At 37.9% G+C, this 22005-nt stretch overlaps 1 protein-coding gene across 1 annotated transcript in view; it reads left to right on the forward strand.

Annotated features, from left to right (window-relative positions):
• Positions 1 to 20821, forward strand: part of LOC102446022 (sodium channel protein type 2 subunit alpha) — a 114817-nt gene extending 93996 nt beyond the window's left edge. Inside the window, exons 21-27 of the mRNA XM_006137325.5 lie at positions 591 to 713; positions 6842 to 7123; positions 9974 to 10027; positions 12632 to 12769; positions 14003 to 14107; positions 15511 to 15781; positions 17452 to 20821. Coding sequence (XP_006137387.1) covers positions 591 to 713; positions 6842 to 7123; positions 9974 to 10027; positions 12632 to 12769; positions 14003 to 14107; positions 15511 to 15781; positions 17452 to 18647 — 2169 coding nt within the window. The 3' untranslated portion in view covers positions 18648 to 20821. The remainder of the gene's footprint in view (positions 1 to 590; positions 714 to 6841; positions 7124 to 9973; positions 10028 to 12631; positions 12770 to 14002; positions 14108 to 15510; positions 15782 to 17451) is intronic.
• Positions 20822 to 22005: the final 1184 nt, after the last annotated feature.

Raw genomic sequence — 22005 nt, forward strand, 5'->3', positions numbered from 1 at the left:
CCATTCTGAATTGCACAGATGGGGAAGGAGAGATGAGCCCATCAGTAATGAATTCAGAGAGAAGCAACTTACAGAAAATTATTAGATATGAAATCTCTCATTACCAGTCTTCAATAATGCCAAAATTTTCAAACAGCTCTGCTCACTGTGGTTCTTCATTGAGACACTTTTGGTCACTAGAAAGTCACTATTAATCCCTGCATGTTGTAACTGCTTATACCATGCCTGTATTTGGGCCTTGATAGTTTTTGGATTACTATCAAGATCTGAGGGCTTTCTGAAAAACCCTATCCTAAACTGGAAGTTCAAATTCAGATACATTTTCCACTGAATATTGACCACTATGTGTGAACTTACAAATTATTTATAGATAGACAGATATAGTGCCAGCAGGATTTCAATGACAGATGTCATGTAACACCTTTACTTTGATTGACTTAAAGATCTCTCCTAGGTTATAGAAGGATTTCTGGAGAAAGAGGTCCAACCTTCAGTCTACTTGGGAATTGCATGGCGCACACCATTCCTGGCAAATATATAAGAGAATATTCAAGATGAATGAGTATTATTGCTTTTGTGTTTTCATTTAGGTCTCTTTGGTTAGCTTAACAGCTAATGCCTTGGGCTACTCAGAACTTGGTGCGATTAAATCCCTTAGGACCTTAAGAGCTTTGAGACCTCTAAGAGCCTTGTCACGATTTGAAGGGATGAGGGTAAGACAAAATGAAAAACCTGAAATAATGCATGCCTAAAAAGAAACTATACCTGCAGAATAAGGAATCACAAAACCATGCAAATTGTTACACTATTTTCTTATCACTTGCATATTTATCACTAACAGATAAGCAAAAAGCTTAATTGTTTATGTAAATTCATATGTTATATCACACATTAATATGCTCATGTAGGTTATTTTACCTCTCATTCAATTTGGAATTTTCCTGTAGGGTCCTCGGACTCATCAAGTACATGGATGTATTGTGAATTACTAAAAATATATGCGGCTAAATTAAAGTTTAATTTATCCCATATAATTCCCTCCTCATATGTATACTGCAAGTGTGTGTGTGTATTTTATACACACTTCATTTTAGATAGATAGATAGATGATAGATAGATAGATAGATAGATGTTTGTATGTGTGCATGCACAGATGTATCACATCATGCATATTTATAAAAATATAATTCTTTTTACATAATATTTTAATAGAAAATTGAAATGTGTTTTTGTTAGAATTTCAGATCTTTGTGCTTTTACTATATAAGAACATAAGAATGGCCATACTGGGTCAGACCAATGGCTCATCTCACACAGTATCCTGTCTTCTGACAGTGGCCAATGCCAAATGCTTCAGAAGGAATGAACTGAACAGGCAATTATTGAGTGATCCATCCCCTGCTGTTCACTCCCACCTTCTGGCAGAGACAGGCTAGTGACACTCAGAACATTGGCTTGCATCATTCAACATCTTGGCTAATGGCCATTAATGGTCATATCCTTCATGAACTTATCTAGTTTGTTTTTAATTCTGTTATAGTTCTGACTTCTGCAACATCCCATTTTGCACAAGTTGACAGTGCATTGTGTGGAGTACTTTCTTTGTTTTAAACCTGTCGCATATTAATTTCCTTCAGTGACCATGGGTTCTTGTGTTATGTAAAGAAGTAAATAACAATTCCATATTAACTTTCTTCAAACCAGTCAATATTTCATAGAACTCTGTAATATTTCTACTTTGTCTTCCTTTTTCTAAGCTGAAAAGTCCCAGTCTTTTTACAAAATCCATAGCTGTGGCACTGACTTGAAAATATAAATTGTCCCCAAATTGGAAATAATTGTGGGTGAGTGGGTGTCAGAGCCCCTCTGCCATGTATATTGGCCAAACTGGACAAAGGATTAATGGACACAAATCAGATATTCAGAAAGAAACACACAGAAATCTGTTGGGGAACATTTTAACTTGCCTGTGGAACTCACTAATGGATCTCAAAGTTTCCATATTATTTCAAGCCAATTTTGAAAACAGCTTGAAAGGAAAGCTGCAGAACTTAATTTCATTTACAAGTTTAATACCTACAATAGAGATTTAAACAAAGACCTTAACTGGATTACCTGCTACATTCCATATCCAAATGACATAAAAAGTCAAACACAAGGTACTTAAGGGTACTTAGAACCCTATCAGCTTCATTTAGCATGGAAACTCTAATTGATTATTATTTTCCCATTTTTCTCCTTTCCTTTCCCTCTCTATCTCCTCTCTTTTTCTGCTATATATTTGGAACCTGGACTCCTTAAACTCCATTCATCTGAAGAAGTGGGTTGTGCCCACAAAAGCTCATGATACCATCTACATGCTTTGTTAGTCTCTAAGGTGCAGCAGGACTATTCATTGTTCTTTAAGTTTTTTTCTATTGCAGACTAACTCGGCTACCCCTCTGAAACCTGTGAATCCATCAAATAGCAATATTACAATATAATATTATTTACACATTAGTTTTATGCTGATTGTTACTTCCAGTGAGCATCAATATCGTGTTATTTATATATGTGCAGAAAATTATATTCTACACATTTTTTAAAAGTCTGCCAAGTTATTCTTTAGAAGCCAGGTTTAAACATCCCTAAAACAATATGGACCAGCAATGTCCGTTGAGTCAGGATCCCACTGAAGGATGGCATGGGATATTTCTATTAGTACTTTCTGTAAACAGGGCTGACATGGGGGGACATGAAGGGTCTTGTTCTCCTCCAGATGAGGGGAGGAGCAGCTGGCAGACAGAGCCGTCCCATCCATAGGATGGTTCTTTCAACTGTCCTGGGCCCTGTGCTTTTGGGGCTCCCGTGTGAGGCCCAGAGGTCAACAGCAGAGGGTCAAGCCTCACTGGCAGCAGTGAGAAGTGGAGTGGCTGCAGCACACTCCACTTCCCCAACTGCCAGCTGTGTTGCTCAGGGGAAGGGGCTGGGCAAGGGGTGGGACTGACCCCCACCCTGTACTCACCAGTGCCAGGAAGTGGAGTGATATGGCTAGGAGCTAACGGAGCAGAGCAGACTGGGGTTGGGTTGCTCTGTTTCCCACTGCCCCTGGTGCTTGTGGGGGTGGGGGGAGAGAGGAGGGCAACCCCTACTGCTGGTGCCAGGCCACTGGCTATTCACCTGGGCTGCATCACTCAGGGAAGGGGGCTTACAAGAATTGGTAAAGGGCATGAGGAGGTGGGGCAGGGGCAAAGCACGGGCAGAGGTTTGGGAAAAGGGACAGAATGTGGGCAGAGTGAGGGCAGGAAGAGGCAGATCCCTTCCCAGGCTAAGGTAACATAGGGAAAAATCAAAGTGGGGGGGCCGATCATGTGGCTGGTGCCCTCCTTGTGTCCCTGCTCAGAAGTTGCCACTCTCTGTCAGTGTTCTTTCTGGATGGGCGTCAGATAGATAGGACATCAGGCAGAGTGCAGTACACTTGTGCAGAATCATAAATTGGCTATTCCTATTTTCATGGCCAGCATCATTCATTGCTGGTTGATATAAACCCACTGTTCTCCTGTTGTCTTTTTTTTTTTTTTTTTCAGACAATGGAGGAAAGTCACTAACATCTTTCTGTACTGTTAGTTTGTCTTCCCAGGAGAACTTTTTGCTATTAGGAACCTGACCACCAATTTTTTCATTAGTGGAACCAAGGATGTATTTAGCCCAGTGTTTTCCTTGATTCTTTGTTTTATGTTTTGTGCTTTGTCAGAGATTCATAATTTAAAGCTGGTGCTATAGCTTCAGGATTCAGACTGAAAAAGGAAAAAGTAGGTCAATTCTGGAAGTGCAGCAGTTATGAAAGGCAAACACATGACTGGGTATGAAGATGTAAGAGAGAGATACAGACACTGTGGGTGTAATGAAATACAATGCCTGAGGCCAGATGCTTTCCCCCCATAACAGATTCTTTATTTCTTCATAACTTTTCTCCTGGATGTGTGGCATTATTATCCTTATGAAATGGCACAGTCCTATTTTTAAGTAAAAATGTCAATGGACTTAACATTTGAAAAGATTTGGTTAAGAATATGTTTAATTGTTATAAAAATTCTTAAATTTCAATTAAAATTTTGGAAAGTATTTCAGAATGTCTATAATTTGACTAAATCCTTCAGACCCTTATTTTTACAGTAAAAATGCCCACTATCCATGGGAGCTATGCGGCAACGAAACCTAAAGGGATCTAGATTACTGATTTTAAATATTAAATTATTTCCATATTAGTGCTCAATGGTGAATTTCTGTGAGTCTGAGTACCTCTCTGGAATCCCCTCTGAGTGCAGTCTGGGCTCTAGAACTGCTATGTCCTCATAATTTTCCAGCCTGGTGCTTTGTTATGTGACCTACCATTCTGCTCATTCACCCAGACTCTAACATACAAGTCACCTTTCACTCAGGTGCCATGCCCCAGAGTGCTATGCCTAGCCATTTTTGAATTATATATAAGGCAACACCTGCATCCCCTTTACACTCTAGAATGTACTGCTAGAAATGTACTGCCTTGTACTGCTCAGTTACTTTCTGAGTAATACAAGCTCATAAAGTCTGTCATTTATCAAAGAAAATGAATACACACCAGCCTGTATTAACCTGAATAGATTCCCCAAGCCCTTCAGCCAAAACCACACTGATATAGATTAAATATCAAAATAAGTTCATTAACTATAGGAAGATGGAGTCTATGTGATTCTAAGTGGTTTATGAATAGAAAAAAGAAAAAAGGAGCAAATTTCAGCTGCCACATTTTTTTATGTATGTGAGACATCTTTTGATCTGCAACACATCATTTCAATCCAAGCTGCCATACATTTGTGTTATATATCAAAAAAGAATGGTAAGACATAACCCTGGAAATTTATAGACATGGGTTCTAGTTCTCAGTCTGCCACAGAATTCTTGTGTAACCCTGAGCAAGTACCATCTGTGCTTCAGTATCTTCATCTGTAAATAATATTTATCTAAGGATGTGAGACTAATTAATGGTATTTGTAAAAATGCTTTGAGGAAAGTTGCTGAAATAATTTTATTTTAGATCTTTTCATCTATTATCTCTTTGCATGTTTCAGTTTGATTTGCACTCTGTTATTGTTTTGACTAACTTAATGGAATTGTAAAAGCTGTAGGTGGAAAAGATCTTTCCCGTCATCAAATTCATTTAACTGAAAATGCAAAATTGTTTCCATTATACCTTTTTAAACCTGGACAACAAATACTTCATTTTAATGGGCCAATCAGATCCCTGCTCAAAAACCTCTAATTAATTCACAAACTTTCCCCTTTTTCATTTTCTAGTAGTTTGTCCAATATAAATCTAAGCGTATCAGGCAAAGAGACTTCCTCCATTTCCTTAGGGACACTTTTCTACAGTATAATAGATTTACAATCTGGAAGTCATTCTTAATTTCATCCTGTGATAGCCTTCTGATTTGTAGAAATATATTTCTGGTTATGTGTTCAAAAAATCAATTGAATTGTAGGTCAGGTTACACTAGAGATGCTATTTATTATCTTTTTGATGTATGCCACAGTGCATCTGCTTGGAAGTCCAACATTGCGTTGATAGTTGTGCTTCTAGTGTCATTGGCTTTTTTTTTCTGCTCTCTCCTATCTAAGGTTATGTCTACACTACCATAGTAAATCAACCTCAGGTACACAACTCCAGCTACATTAATAACATAGTGCAGCACGTTTACACCTCAGGGATGGGGGAGTCTGATCCATTTGCCATTTTAGTCAATAACAGTCTTTTAATTGACTTCTGTAGAAGTTAGAGTAGATGGATGCTTTGCTTTATTATTCTGGTTGCAGACAGAGGGGAGTTTGTTTTTTGTTTTTACAAAGTGTTAATTATTTTAACCTTTTTAGTCATTATTAATCTAATAATTAAGTAAACCCACTTCATCATTTTTAATGAGCATAGTTTTTCCCTTCTGTTTTTTTTACCCTGGCATATTTATAAAAGTCCTTAAATACTTTGGTTAACAATAAGCCAGTCTTACATTTTGTTTAATTTAGGCTCGATTCATTTTCCACTGAAGCCAGTTGGGAATAAAATAAAGTCTCTTCTTCGAAGTCTTAACTGTTTTTGAGTATTCTTATTTGGGTACCTACCTGGTTTTCCATTTGTATTAATTACCACCAAATGTCTTAAACATTTTCATATTGATTTTCTGACTTCTAATTTTCTATTAATTAAAATGAATTACACTCAGTGACAATGTTATTTAGAGGGAAATTTGAAATTGTTTATCAAACTAAACACATAATACACACTTTGATTTTACTCTTTTTAATGTAAAGGTTGCTGCAGTCTTTAGAAGAATAATGCATAAATAAATAAGACAATAAGTGTGCACCAATTGTAGGATTACATAAATTAAACAATTTTACAGAATTAAATCATCCTTTTTTCTATTTTTGCCAAGTTTATTTTCATCATTTAGTCTTTCATGTCACCATTCTTTCTTTAAACCTATGATTTTCTACATTATTTATAGTTTCCTTCATGCTTGTGTTTAACATGTATTTCTTTTTTCCTTTATTAGAGTATTCAAATTATAAAACAACATACTATCTAAAACAGGTTTTTATTTATTTTATACTTTTTTTGCTTTCTATCTAGGTTTTAAGTTTATTTTATCTTTGGTTCTTAAATTAATTGTAGAAGTTATTTTCACCAATTGAAAAGCAGGTGAAAGCAAATTTAAAATACTGTATTACATTTTAAGAAAGTTTGATTAAAATTGGTAACATATCTAATTATTTTATTGCTATACATATTCTTACACTGTTTCTACTCTTTTCCTTTATATGCTAGGTCGTTGTGAATGCCCTCTTAGGAGCAATTCCATCCATTATGAATGTGCTTCTTGTTTGTCTTATATTCTGGCTAATCTTCAGCATCATGGGAGTAAATCTGTTTGCTGGCAAATTCTATTACTGTATTAATACCACAAATGATGAGAGGTTTGATATCAGCCAAATCAACAATTACAGTCAATGTGAGGACCTCATAAAAAACAATGAAACTGCCCGATGGAAAAATGTTAAAGTAAACTTTGATAACGTAGGACTTGGCTATCTTTCTCTGCTTCAAGTAGTAAGTGACTATAATATGGTTCTTGTGTTTACTTGTAGTGAAGAGTAATTTCTCAGTGTTTCTTGTCACTAACCTGTCCTGCATTTAAAAAATATACTTTGTTCGCTACTGTGCCATGAAACTCCTTACATATGGTAGGAATGCTGAGAACAATTTTTTAAAAGACAGATACCTACAGGCATTTATATCTAGCTGTAGAAGAGATCTCACATAGGCAGAAGTGAACATTCACAATATTTGTTGTCTCTCCTTTTGCAAATGGGATTCACTTCCAACTTGCAGTTCATTTCAATTTCCTATATTGTCTCCTTGTATTATGGACAGCAAGTTTGGCAGGTATATATGCTATTAAAAGTATATGACTAAAATCACACATCCAAACATAGAAAAAAAAATGAAGATGAGATGTTGTGGAAAGAAGTAGTGGAACTGAGTGGCAGTAGTGGGGTCCCTTTAAGGAAGGGTGTGGGTCTTGAACACATTGTAGGAAACAGAAGAGCTGACTGGTTGCCTAGTTTCCATGACCAGAACTTGCTGGGAAGTTAGAGGTGTTTCCAAGGTTTAATGAGGAGCGCTAAGTGTGGTTTCAACTCTGAAGCACTGTAGCTTTAACTTTTGGGAATGCCATATATTTTTTGTTTTTTCTTATACTCGTACTTTTGCTTTAAGAAACAAGTTTAAAAATGCATTCTGTAAACTTATAAATATTAACCAAATCCTTACTTATTGCCACAAAACAAGGAATCACACCATTACATGCAGTGGCGTAGTGAGCGGGCGGGGGACAGTTGCCCCCGGGTGCCACATTGGGGGGGGTGCCAATTTAGTCCCCCTCTGATTCCATCATTCTTCAGCTCGCGTGCTCTTCCTCTGCCCTCCGCCACCATCTAGAGTCTCCTCCCCACCTCTCCACCCCCAGCCCAACCCTCCTCCATCTTTGCTGGCAGGGGAAGGGGAATACACGATACAAGCTCCCCCACCTCTCCTCCTAGAGTCAGACACAGCTGTGCACCAGGTTCGGGGCCCTCCAAGTGGCAGTAGTGGGACAGAGGTGCAAATTTTTCCTTTGCCCCCAGGTGCATAGCCCCCTCACTACACCTCTGATTACATGAAAACATGCTTAGCACCTCTTGAACACCTTTTGATCTGTTTTTGTTTCTGGCTGACATCTCCAAAAAGCCTTGAGAATACATCAGTTCAATCTGGAAGGCTTATTTCACCATTACTACTACTTTTGCCCTATGGTACAAATTTGGGAGACATAATTCACCATATATCTTAAGTAACTTTATCTATATTTGTGTAATAATTGGTAGTAATCCATTTGTAGCAATGGTAGGACAAATTAGTTACTCCTGATCTAAAGGTAAAATGATACCCATGCACTCAAATGACTACAAAGTAACCTATTTAAGTATTCAGCATTTGGAGCAATTGGTCTCTGGGCTTAATACACATACTATCAATGCTTCCTCTGTCACTACAAGGATGTGTGGTAGGATTGCTACAGAGGAGGTAAATGAGCCCTGGGATATGCAGTGAGACACATGGAGTAACCACTGCTACTATTGAGTAAATAGTATATTTGAGCACCAGAACTTATCAGTGTTCCCTCTAATTTTCCCCACATGTGTGGAATGAATTTTGTTATGTACACCAATATGGAGGTACTGAGAGATTTGGACTGTGGGAGAGAGCTCAAGGCTGGGGAAGAGATTTGGGATGTTGGGGTTGTGAGATCTCCAGCCGAGGGTGTGGATAGAATGTGGGATTTGGGGAAGAGGGGAAGATGGGATTACCATGGCCAAGCAAAGGGTGCCTATCCTGTGGGCCCAGCTCCAGAGCTGCCATGGTGGGGAGAGGCATTTCTTCCCCTCATCTGCAGCAGCATCTGTGCTGAGGATGAGAGGCACTTCTGCCTACTGTGGCAGCTCCAGGACTGGGCCCATGGGATAAGCACCCTCTCCACCCGCCGGCTGCAGCAGGTTCAGGCCAGGCTAGGCTGGGACCAGGGAGAGGAACCTTTCCCCTGGCTAATGCAGGACTGGGTTGGGTGGGTTCCCTGAGTGCCTACATTGTGTTTAATATGTTGCTGTGTGCTCATGCAGCATACTGGGAACTTAACTCGTGACATGCAGAGTACATTTTACAACTATGGAGGTGTACCATATAATAAATATGTAGTCAGCTAAATGCAATACCTATGTACAATCTTTTACTATGGAGGATGATATATCTATTTAAAATTCTCATCTGAATTTGTACCATCGGAAACAAAGTTACATTGAGCGGGGGATGTATTATGGTTTATAAGATGTAAACTGTTCTTGATTTCAGTTACAGCTGAGTTGGCTTTTTGCACTTATATGTATTCATATGTATGCATATTTATTATACTGACTATATCCATGGTTATTCCTTGTGTCACAGCTGTATACACATGGCAGTAAACACATTCTGTGCAAATATATATGTATTTTAGTACAAAAACTAACTCTATCGTAACAGTGAAAGTCAAGAGCAGACTATATCATAGAACATGATACATCCCCACACAGAAAGTATCTTTGTTTCCAATAATGTGTATGCAGATGAGAATTTTTAATAAATATATTATATCTTGTAGTAAAAGATTATGTATTTTATTTAGCTGATTATGTATTTATTATAATTATTTATGATTCTTGTATGTAAATAAAGAAACAAGGTGAAAGCCAAATATTTGTCTTGTACTATACCCATATTTTAAAATGAATATGAACATAGTTTGTTTTCAGTTCATAAACAGTATGTCGAGTTAAGCCAGTTTCTAAGGACAGCAGAAGTTGAGTACATATGTTTTGTTTATAGGCCACATTTAAAGGATGGATGGATATAATGTATGCAGCCGTGGATTCTCGAAATGTAAGTATATTAGCTTTGATTGTGTGAACTCTGTGATCACAGTAATGAGTGGCACTGGAAATGAGATAACATGAAGCTATATAGTTCCATCAAGCACAAAAAGTAGAAAAGAGTATGAAAATACAAAACAGAAGGAGATCTGGGAAGATTTTTAGGGTCTTATATACTCTGTAGCACAACAGGACCAAATTCCACAGTAACTTTAACTTATTTTCTTTTCCCATGAAATATCCTTGGCTCTTAAGCGGACACTGATGAAGCTATGACTCATAGTTGGAAAGTCATTGATGTAAAATTTGTAGGCAATTATTTGCAAGAATTTATTTTCAAGGATGAAGTTGTTTTTCAAGAAGCTTGGCTCCACTCCTTAAGCCTCAGTTCCTGTACTGTTCTGTGCTCCTTTTAGCTCATCAGTTTATCCTTCTTTCTCTCTCTGCTGTCAGGCTACATTCAGGTTGTCTGTGTCTAGACTGGCAAGTATTTCCGCAAAAGCACCTGCTTTTGCAGAAAAACTTGCCAGCTGTCTACACTGGCCGCTTGAATTTCCGCAAGAACACTGACGATCTCATGTAAGAAATCAGTGCTTCTTGCGGAACTACTATGCTGCTCCCATTTGAGCAAAAGTCCTTTTGCGCAAAACTTTTGCGCAAAAGGGCCAGTGTAGACAGCTCAGATTTGTTTTGCGCAAAAAAGCCCCGATCACGAAAATGGCGATCGGGGCTTTTTTGCGCAAAAGTGCATCTAGATTGACACGGAGGCTTTTCCGCAAAAAGTGCTTTTGTGGAGAAGCGTCCATGCCAATCTAGACGTTCTTTTCCGCAAATGCTTTTAACAGAAAACTTTTCCGTTAAAAGCATTTGTGAAAAATCATGCCAGTCTAGACGTAGCCGTTATGTCTAGACTGCAGGCTTCTTTTGGAAGAAGCTTTTTTGGAAGACATTTTCTGAAAAACTTCTTCTGAAATAGAGCATCCATACTGTCAAAGCACATCAAAAAAGCAATCTGCTTTTTCGAAAGATAGCATCCACACTGAATCGATGCTTTCTCTCATTTAAATCTGTGGAGCCACCAGTGCACCTGTGCTTTTTCCGCTTTCCTCTTCTTTTGAAAGAACTCCCTCTTCCCCATCCACACATGCCTTTTTCAGAAAGAGCTCTTTCGGAAAAAGACTTCTTCCTCATAGAAAGAGGTTTACCAATGTCAGAAAAAACCCTCTGTTCTTTCAATTTTTTTCGAAAGAACGTGATTTCAGTGTGGACGTGAGTGAAGTTTTTTCAGAAAAATTACCATTTTTCTGAAAAATCTCTGCAGTGTAGACAAACCCTCTGGTCCCAAACCTCCTGCTCCTATAATTCTATTAACTCCCTTGTTTCAGTTAAAAGTGGTCAGAAGGGGCAGCTGAAGGGAGGCCTTGCCAGGAAAGGAAAACAAAATGTCTGGAGCCTAGCTATATCAAAATGCCAGATTCAATGACAGAAATGATGGACTCCACCATGGTATCTTTGAAAAAAGTCAGTTTATATGCCCCTGGAATTGCAGAAACCTCAAGAAACTGACAGAGAAAAATGGACCAGTTCACACCTCTTAGAGCATGGGTAATCTGTTATATTTTGTCTGGATCCAAACTTCTTGGTCTAAGTGCTGACTCCAGAGAAAATAGTATAACAGATAGATTTCAGGTTCTTTCCAAAAGCATCTGGCAATTTGGATTTGGCCTGCAGTCTGCCTACTGACTACCCAGTCTCAAAGCTAATGTTTCAGGTTGTCTATAGATTGAGGCAGATGACCAAAGGCTGCTGATGCGAGAAGAGAAAGGAGACAATTGCCCCAGGGACCAGCAGTTTAAAAGGGACCAGGGTTCCAGGCCACCACCACTGCTAGGGTACGTCTAGACTACCGCGTTTTGTCGACAGAAGTTTTGTCGACAGATACTGTCGACAAAACTTCCGTTGACAAAGAGCGTCCAGAAACATTGAGTTCTGTCGACAAAGCAAGCTGCTTTGTCGACAGAACTCCATAGTCTGGACGCAATGTTACAGGCAATAACACCTTCTGTCGACAGAGTTCTGTCGACAGAAGGTGTTATGCCTCGTAAAATGAGGTATACCAGCGTCGACAAAACTGCTGAGTTCTGTCGACGTTATGTCGACAGAACTCAGTGGTAGTGTAGACGCTGGTATAGTTTTGTCGACAAAAGTCCACAGCATGATCTAGGTGGCACTTGGTGGGGAAGGCCAGCCCCTAGCCCTGCCCTTTTCACCCAAGGTTCTGCCCTTTTCAGGGGGGCCCAGAGCCAAGCTCCACCCCCCAGCATTGCCCAGGGTGCAGTAAAGTCTGTTGCCAGCCCTGCTGGTGTTGTGTTTGTTTACACTCATTTCACATTTTCAAGTGTTTTTTTTTTCAACCACCATCAGGGCTAGAAACTGATTTTTTAATGAACACTCAGACTGTGGAAGAGTTTCATGGCAGGGAGGTAAATTCTGGAGCTTCAGAATCAGAGTACATTGAGTCTAGTTCATAAGATGGATGAGTCAGAATAATGGAGCCTTAGGGTTATATAACAAATAAGGCTTCTGACATGTAGTTTTCACACATGTTTTTTAGGTATTGGATCAGCCTAAGTATGAAGACAACCTGTATATGTATCTTTACTTTGTCATCTTTATCATCTTTGGATCATTCTTCACCCTGAACCTTTTCATTGGTGTCATCATAGATAATTTCAACCAACAAAAAAAGAAGATAAGTATTTTGTCGCTGTTCTAAAAAAAAGCTAAATACAAAATTATTGCTTGTTTTGGTGCCTACCATACAATGAATTACTGTAGTGACTTCAGATCAGAAAAAATATTAAACTTTTTACTTTTTCTGATGAACATTTATTATCATTTTCTGTAACATGCAGTATGTAATGTAAATGGCTTTAACTATAATCATTCCATGTAACATTGCAGGATGGATGAATTAGAAAACCATACACATGAGCATGTATAGCCAAATTAGAAAAAAGAAAAAAGTCCATATCTTAAAAGTTATCTTATTAAAAAAAAAGCTAGAGATTTAAAAAATGTTGGCTACACTGATGTTTGAGATCTCTCAAATGTAAATGTATAATTCTTAGTTGTAGGCATCATGTTATCCTTTGTACTCTATTGAGTCTTAATTTTTGCTGTAGCGCTAAATAAATACTATCTGTACTTGAGCTACAGGACTAAATACATTAGACCACAGCAGGAAAAGACTGTCATCCCAGATGGGGAACGAGGTTGGCATGGGGGGAACCCAGTCTGACTTAGTTTTCTTTGCTGGCCCCCACATTGATCAGTTGGGTGAGCTTCTGTCCCATGTGGTGATATTGTGGGTAGAGCGGGAAGGGTTGCTGAGTCCATGTTGTACTGGGTCTAGGAAGGCAGGGAGTCCAGTCTGACTCTGTTTGCCCCCTGCAACATTTACCATGCCTTCATTGGCAGCTCCTGTGTATACTCAGTACAGTATGTGCTGCTGTTTTGGCACAGGTATGAGCCAGGACATAGAATATTCATATTTATTTATTATTTAGGCATTTTCCTAAGGAGCAAACACAAGAGAAGGAAAGGGTTTTTTTCACATTTCATGCCTTGGCAAAATCTGAAGAAATTGCATGGGACAAAGAAAAGGCACGTCCATTACCTCAGTGCATCCCCCCTGCAAAATATTGAAGACTTTCTGTAAACACTGGATGTTTGAGAGCTTCTCAAAGAAAAAGTTACAAAAATCTTATAGAATGGAAAGTGTCAGGCAACCTAAATTCAGGAGCTACTACCAGTTCCCCATATACTGACAAATAAAGATAAGCGCGCAAGTCAGTGTTTATGCCCATTCAGTCCTTGATATCTGCTAAGAGTGAGAACATGAATGATAATACTAATTTTATGGTGATTGTAACTAATCAATGGAGTTACATGGTTGTAACCAGTTTTGATTTCATTTCTTTACTTTGGAGGCCAAGACATCTTTATGACAGAAGAACAAAAGAAATATTACAATGCAATGAAAAAGTTGGGTTCCAAGAAACCACAAAAACCTATACCTCGGCCAGCGGTAAGAATGAATGTATTTCCCTCCCCTAGTGTTTAAATAATGTATTGGCTTACGTTTCACCTAAAGCAAACTTTGTCTCCCTTTAAATACAAATGGATTTTTTTAAACTAAACTTCTTGGTTGTGGAGGACCCTTCTTTTGCTTTGAATTATCACTCTACAGCTGTTGGAAGACTAGAGGGATTGTAGGTGGCGTCCTTCAAAACACTCATCTGTCTAAAACAACTAACTTCCAGCTCAAGTCCTGTGAGTGTTAAATGTGTCAAGATCTTAGCAAGGAAACCTCTTCTCAGGCCAAGAGGGGTTCTGCAGCTATTATGTGGAAGCCATGTCATATGTCTCTTACATGTCTGTAATTTGATATACAGAACTGGAGTATCTGCAGTGGTGGATGCTTGGCCTCTCTTCCACAGCCTACAGGAGCAGCTACGCAGTACAGCTCTGCACTGCTCAAAGTGTGCACCTACCTCATGCAAAAAACCCTGCATTTCCTGTTCTGTGTGTAGTGGAACCGTACTGATTTAGCTATATCTTCAACAGCTGTCCAGAGGAAAAGATTTGCTCTAATGAATATTTTATACTTAATTGAGGCTGAAGATTTTATTAGTGATACAAAAAGTATTTCTTAGGGAAAGAAGGGAAGTGATGGCCATGGACAAAAAGTAAACTTGTTTGCCTGTTTTGCCAAAGCTGAACTTTTTTTTAGTCTGGTGTATCACTAACATGCATATATTAAAATGAATGTCAGTAAGACAACCAAATCTCGTAGCTTTGAAAATCTTTCCTTTAATATGTGTAAGTAGAATCTTTGGAGGCCTAACTACTGAATTTGTGTGAAAAAGTATGTGTATGCATACTAAAAGGAGACACTTAAAATGCACTTCTGAGTGTACAACTAATAATAATATATAACACCAATACAGTTAAGCTTGGAACTGATTTTTATCAGTAAATGTCTGTAAATGTTGATTTCACTGTAAACACATAAACCAATGAAAAATATTTCAAAATATTTCAAAAATAAATACGAATTTACAGATAGATGAAGTAAGAAAAACACTCCTTGAAAATTTATTAGCGTTTGATTTGTGAATAATTACTTTGTATATTTTGGTGTGATGTTGACAATCTGTGTTTAACAGTTATTGAACTTTAATTTTTTTAAATCCCTGTGTCTGCTGTCATTAAATAATTGTCAGATTGTATTGTCTCACCCCCCATGACTGAAAATTTAAATTGATAAACTTTGAAAAAATGGTTAAAACATTGGTGTCATTTGTTGAAATTATAAAAAATAAAAATTGAGTTACACTAAACCATAGATTTAGTTAATTTATTTGTAGCAATTTGGGAATGAAATTTATATCCCAGGTGTAGGCATGATGCATTCTTTTTTATCCACAGAACAAATTCCAAGGCATGGTCTTTGATTTTGTGACAAAACAAGTATTTGACATCAGCATCATGATTCTTATCTGCCTTAACATGGTCACCATGATGGTAGAAACAGACGACCAGAGTGATGAGATGCAAGATAATTTATGGTGGATTAACCTTGTGTTCATTGTCCTTTTCACTGGAGAATGTATTTTGAAACTGATTTCACTCCGTTATTACTACTTCACCATAGGGTGGAACATTTTTGATTTTGTAGTTGTCATTCTCTCCATAGTAGGTAAGTACAGTTTACTTTAAGAAGGGACTAAAAAAGTGAAAATTAAAAATTTGTTTTAAGAATTTTAAGTTCCTTAACATTTGACTTGAAGAGAGTCAGATTCTTTAGTTTATCATTTTTCTTGTACCATATTGTGCATTTAATAAAAGAACTGTATATTAAGAAATTCATTTCAATTAAGAATCAGATTTGATTATCATTTTCGGTATCAGAAATTAAACAGTAAGTTTTTCAACCCTCCAGAATTGTCCTGGAGTCTCCAAGAATTAAAGAATATGTCTTGTGATGAAACCTCAAGGAACACATCCAACCAAAATTGGCAACCGTATCAGATCCCAACTCTGAGTGCATTAGAAATTGCATATCACTCCAGTATTGAAACAAACCAGTAAATGGAAAGTCTGTTTTGAGGAAATGAACACACTTTATTAGTGGTACTCACAGGGAAAAATTGTGCAACAATGAGATGATAGTCAGCATTAACAGCAAAAGAACCTTCTCATTTTACTCTTTAGTGTTGACAGCATGACCCGAAATAGCAAGTCAACAACCCTCACCCTTTCTGCTGTAGAGCAGGGGCAGCCCGTCCATATAGGTGAACTAGGCGGTAGCCTAGGGCGCCACATTAAATGGGGCACGAAATGGTGGCACAATATCGTTGAGGGGTTTGGAGGTGGGGGCGCCAATTGCATGGTTCGCCTAGGGCACCAGTTGCTGGCAGCTAGTCTAGGGCCGTCCCTGCTGTATGGCCACCTCTGTCACTTACACCTGAGGGCTCCTTGCCTATTAACTCAGGAGCACCAAAGGAAAGAACAGGCTGGAGCAAGTGTATCTACAAAGATGTAGTTCAAATGGCCTATTTCTCTGTCTAGATCACAGGAACAGAAAGGGCTGCCTGGAATAGGTACGAATCCTTCTCCCTGGTCTTGCAGGATTCTTCAGTCTATGATCTGGTTTTATGGCCTATGATTTAGGAACAGGATGTGACCTATTGCTATCTTTTCAGTGGCTGGAAAGGTCACACTTTTTCTGCTTCTTTGATGTCATAATAAAGACATTTTCTGCCACTTTTTCCTTCTAGGAAGGCTTTCATTGCTGGTTTATTTACATACTGGTTTGCTGTGGAATTCCCACTAAATGTACAGCCACATTATTTCATGGGTGATTAAAGAGTTAAGTACTTATATAATTTATATATTTAATTTAAATAATTTCATTTTAATGGATTGCATTGTAATTCACTATCAGAAACTATAAATAGGGCATTCCTTCATCTTAATATAGATTACTTCTATTACAATTAAACAGAAAAATATTCTACAAACTTCAGTATCCCCCAATCTATTCAATAACAGATCAGAGAAGTTTATTAGTGGACACCAGTTTCAGATAAAAATATATAGACATGCCATCTAAATGTATAAACCTCTTTGATACACTTTTACAAAATCCTGCAAAGTGGAGACATTCTGGCTGAATTTTTTAAGATTTGCATAGCATGCCATACTGTAAGTTTGGTTAAAATGAACTAAAAGTCCACAATGCAAACTTCTACTATTTGAATGTTTGCTTCACTTCTCATTGGTAAAATCTGTATTGAACAGTACAAATCTTTAGTAGTTGCCACTATGTTTTAATATATATTTTACTAACTAATTTATTTTTAACAGGTATGTTTCTGGCTGACCTGATTGAAAAATATTTTGTGTCCCCCACCTTGTTCAGAGTTATCCGACTTGCCAGAATAGGACGAATCCTGCGTCTCATTAAGGGTGCAAAAGGGATCCGCACTCTGCTTTTTGCTTTGATGATGTCTCTTCCTGCTTTGTTTAACATTGGTCTCCTGCTTTTTCTGGTCATGTTTATCTATGCTATATTTGGAATGTCCAACTTTGCCTATGTTAAGAGGGAAGTTGGGATTGATGACATGTTCAACTTTGAAACTTTTGGCAACAGCATGATCTGCCTATTTCAAATTACTACGTCAGCTGGTTGGGATGGCTTGTTAGCACCAATTCTTAACAGTGGAGAACCAGACTGTGACCCTAATAAAGATCACCCAGGAAGCTCTGTTAAAGGAGACTGTGGTAACCCTTCAGTTGGGATTTTCTTTTTTGTCAGTTATATTATCATATCATTTTTAGTTGTAGTAAACATGTATATTGCTGTTATTTTGGAGAACTTCAGTGTCGCCACAGAAGAAAGTGCTGAGCCCTTGAGCGAGGACGACTTTGAGATGTTCTATGAGGTTTGGGAAAAGTTTGATCCAGATGCAACTCAGTTCATAGAATTCAGTAAACTTTCTGATTTTGCAGCTTCATTGGATCCTCCTCTTCTTATAGCAAAACCAAATAAAGTTCAGCTTATTGCAATGGATCTGCCCATGGTGAGTGGGGACAGAATTCACTGCCTTGACATCTTGTTTGCTTTTACAAAGCGTGTTTTGGGGGAAAGTGGAGAAATGGATACACTTCGAATACAAATGGAAGATCGGTTTATGGCAGCCAACCCTTCTAAAGTCTCCTATGAACCGATCACAACAACATTAAAACGAAAACAAGAGGAAGTATCTGCTGTCATTATTCAGCGTGCTTTCAGACGTTACCTTTTAAAGCAAAAAATTAAAAAAGTTTCATGTATGTTTAAACAAGATAAAGACAAAGATGAGGATGACCTGCCTATGAAAGAAGAGATGATTATTGATAAACTGAATGAGAACTCCACTCCAGAAAAAACAGATATGACCCCTTCCACAACTTCTCCACCTTCCTATGATAGTGTAACAAAGCCAGACAAAGAGAAATATGAAAAAGACAAATCAGAAAAAGAAGATAAAGGTAAAGACATCAGGGAAAGTAAAAAGTAACAAAGAATTACATTGGTGATATGTGGTTTAAAGCCTGAGAAAGTGACATATTTGTGTCAACAAGACTCCTGTAATGAGGTCTATGCCAAACTGACAGTTTTTACTTATATAAATATATATATATAAAATGATTTTATATATATATATATACTTAAGGTCAGTGCCTATAACAAGACAGTGACCCCTCGTCATCAAACTGTGACTCTGTAAAACAGGGTAACAACCTTGACAGGAGGTTATTGTTTTCATTACCAGCTGATGCTGCTGAAGAGGAGACAAAATGGCTACTCAGACTGTAGGGACCAGTTTAAAAAAAAAGGTGCAAACCTCCAATTTCTGTTTAACAAAAACACTTGAGTACAATAATTGTATCCACTGTCTGCATTTCAACTGCTATATTTGCCATATTTTTACAAAAATTGGTGTTGGTGAATTTATCATTTTTTTTAATTCACAGGTTGTTTACTATTATATGTGACTATTTTTGTAAATGGGTTTTGTGTTGGGGAAGAGGATTTGAGGACCAGGTGTTCTATCCTCTGATTCTCTATAATGTACAGACAGAAGTGATTTGCATGAAGGCATGCTGCACTCATTGTACATGCATGGAAAACACATGACATCAGTCGCACAAAGCAAGAGTTTTAACTACTTCCATGTTTCAGGGTGGCTCGATATTTTGAGGTGCTTAATGAAAGTATTCATCTTGTGTCTCATCCAGACAAATTTTAATGTGCCTGTAAAGTCCCATAGAATCTACAATAATAAAACAGATATTTTATTTTTTCACAAGTCATTAAATTATAGTTGATACAAACTTCTCTGAGAAAAAAATGTTGACGATATAAACTTGATTTTTTTTTTTTTGTTAAGTGTTCTTCTGTGGAGAACAAAATACTCATTTAATCTAATCTAGAAAATTGAACTGACCAAAAAACGTCAACCTTTATAAAGCTGTTCTGCTTCACCCTGCAGTATCATTTAGCCATCTTCTACTCTCAGCAAGGTTGACATTGTATGTGTCAATGAAATAATATTGTCTATGTAAATAGTTACTTTACCACGTGGTGCATGTTTGAGCAAACAAATAATGACCTGAGCACAATATTTATTGCATCAAATATGTACCATGATAAGTGTAGTTTGCAAGCTTTCAACAGATAATATTATGTATTCTGTACCATTATAGATATTTTGCAGGCTATCACTGATGCATGTTTATCTTGCCTTTGCTGCTGTATTTTACTCCTTCCACTGTTCAAAAGTCTAATATGGGAAGCCATATGTCAGTGGTAAAGTGAAACAAATTGTTCAACCAGAAATCATTCCTTCATATCATCAAGCAATAGTTTGCAGCTATTAAAGAGCTTCTTGCTTTGCATTCTTAAATTTTACGTGACTACTGTACGGTGTATAGCCAGACTGTACAGGACATGTTGCAAACTGCTTAATCTGTTGAAAATACATGGATAGAATTTTCTAAGAAAATATAAATACTGTAAAAATATCATTTTATTTTATTTTTCAGCATTTTGTACATAGAATCAGAAATTAAAATTATCTTCAGGTTGATGTCACAGTCACTTTTGTTACTTTCTGTCCATAGCACTTTTTAATCAAAGAACTTCACAAAATAAGAGTAAAGGAGAGAATGAGGTAGTTTTAGGTTTCTGCTTCTTTTTATTAGTACTGTATTTTTGCACACATTTTAATGTGAAATAAATTTAAAAATGAGTCTGAAATGCACTTGCTTCCAAATAGATATAACATGTAATTGAAATGTGGTGGGAAAGATTTGTTTGAAATCCTAGCACTGCCTGCGTCAGAAATTTCAAGGTAATCCGTTTATTCATGGAATCATTGATCTCTACCAGTGTTTGTTTACATAGACTATTCTTATTCTTGTTGATTCATGCTGCACTAGAACTGTTCTAAATATACTAAGGGATAGACAGTGTCTTTTTCACAAGAAATAAGTAGCAGACTTGTATAAATGATCACATCAGGACATTTGTGTTTCTTACACAAGCAAAAATTAAATGTTGATTCCTCCTTTAACTAAAACTATTGACTTGTGTGTTGGTGAACTGCATGCAGGAAAATGCTATTACCATAAAGAACGGTAAACCACATTACAGTTGAGCCAAAAGAATAAAGATTTCTTTTTTATTGTATTTAATTGTTGTCTTTGTTTTTATCACAAACAAATAATGCATGTCAAAATGTATTATACATTTTAAAAGGCTACACCGATTTGCAAACATGAACAAGAATTAAAAGTCTTTTTTATTTAAAAATGTGCATGAAACAAAATAATTTTGTACTGTATACCTATATATACCCAAATATAATTTATATCTTTTGCAGTAGGATGATGTTTTAAACCTCAGTGTTAGCGAACTTGATTTGCATTTCCCTTTGAAGGTGGATTCTTCAGGCTGATTAAACACTACTTAAAATTGCTGTACACTTACGTGTAATGTTGGGGAGGCGCTGGTGGCCATGGTGCATGTAGGTGCTAGTGGCGTAGGAAAGGATACAAGAATGGTCCTGGAGGGTAAATTTAGGGTGGGAGGTTAAGAGATTGAAGTCCCCCCTCCATGGTAGCATTTTCTGAGATGCTTCCATTTCCATGTAAAGGAACAGTTAGACAGGCAGAACTGCAGGATCTCAATCCATGGATGAGACAATGGTGTAGAGAGGAGGTATTTAAATATATTAGGAACTAGAGAAACTTTTGGGAAACCAGGAGCCTATAAAGGAAGTAGGAATGTCAACATGTAGTTGACTACATGATTAACTGATAAGCCTGGGTTTATCGATTAATCCTATTGACTACACACGCTTCCCTCCTCCCTTGCTGCCTCTGATACCATGGGGTGGGAGTGGGAGGCGGGAGCCAGTGCCCGTGGGGAGCCAGCTTTTAAACCGGCTCCCCATAAGCACCAGATCATGCAGAGCCACCTGTCCCCTGCCCCCATGCTGCTGCTTCTGACAGAGAGGGAGTAGAAGTGTGAAGGGTGAGGGGGGCAGGTGGGAGCCAATACACACAAGAAGCCAGCTTTCAATCTGAGTCTTCACGCATATTGGCTTCTGCAGAGCTGCCTCCTCCCCACGCCCCCCACTGGCTCCCACAGAGGCAGCGTGGGGGCGGGAAAAGGGAGGCTGCTCCATGGGAGATTAGTGCAGCCTCTGTCACAGGGAGCTTGGGCCCCCGAAGACTGGGACTGTTGCCACTGAGCAGCATCTGTCCGCAGCAGACCGAGGCTAACTGTTGACAGAGGCTGCTCTATGGGATGGCAAAGCAGCTTCTGTTTGCTGGTCCAAGAGGTGAATATAGCTGGACCACTTGTTAATA

Source organism: Pelodiscus sinensis, chromosome 7 (genome assembly GCF_052426305.1).
Source record: "Pelodiscus sinensis isolate ZL-2025 chromosome 7, ASM5242630v1, whole genome shotgun sequence".
Taxonomy (NCBI): Eukaryota; Metazoa; Chordata; order Testudines; family Trionychidae; genus Pelodiscus; species Pelodiscus sinensis.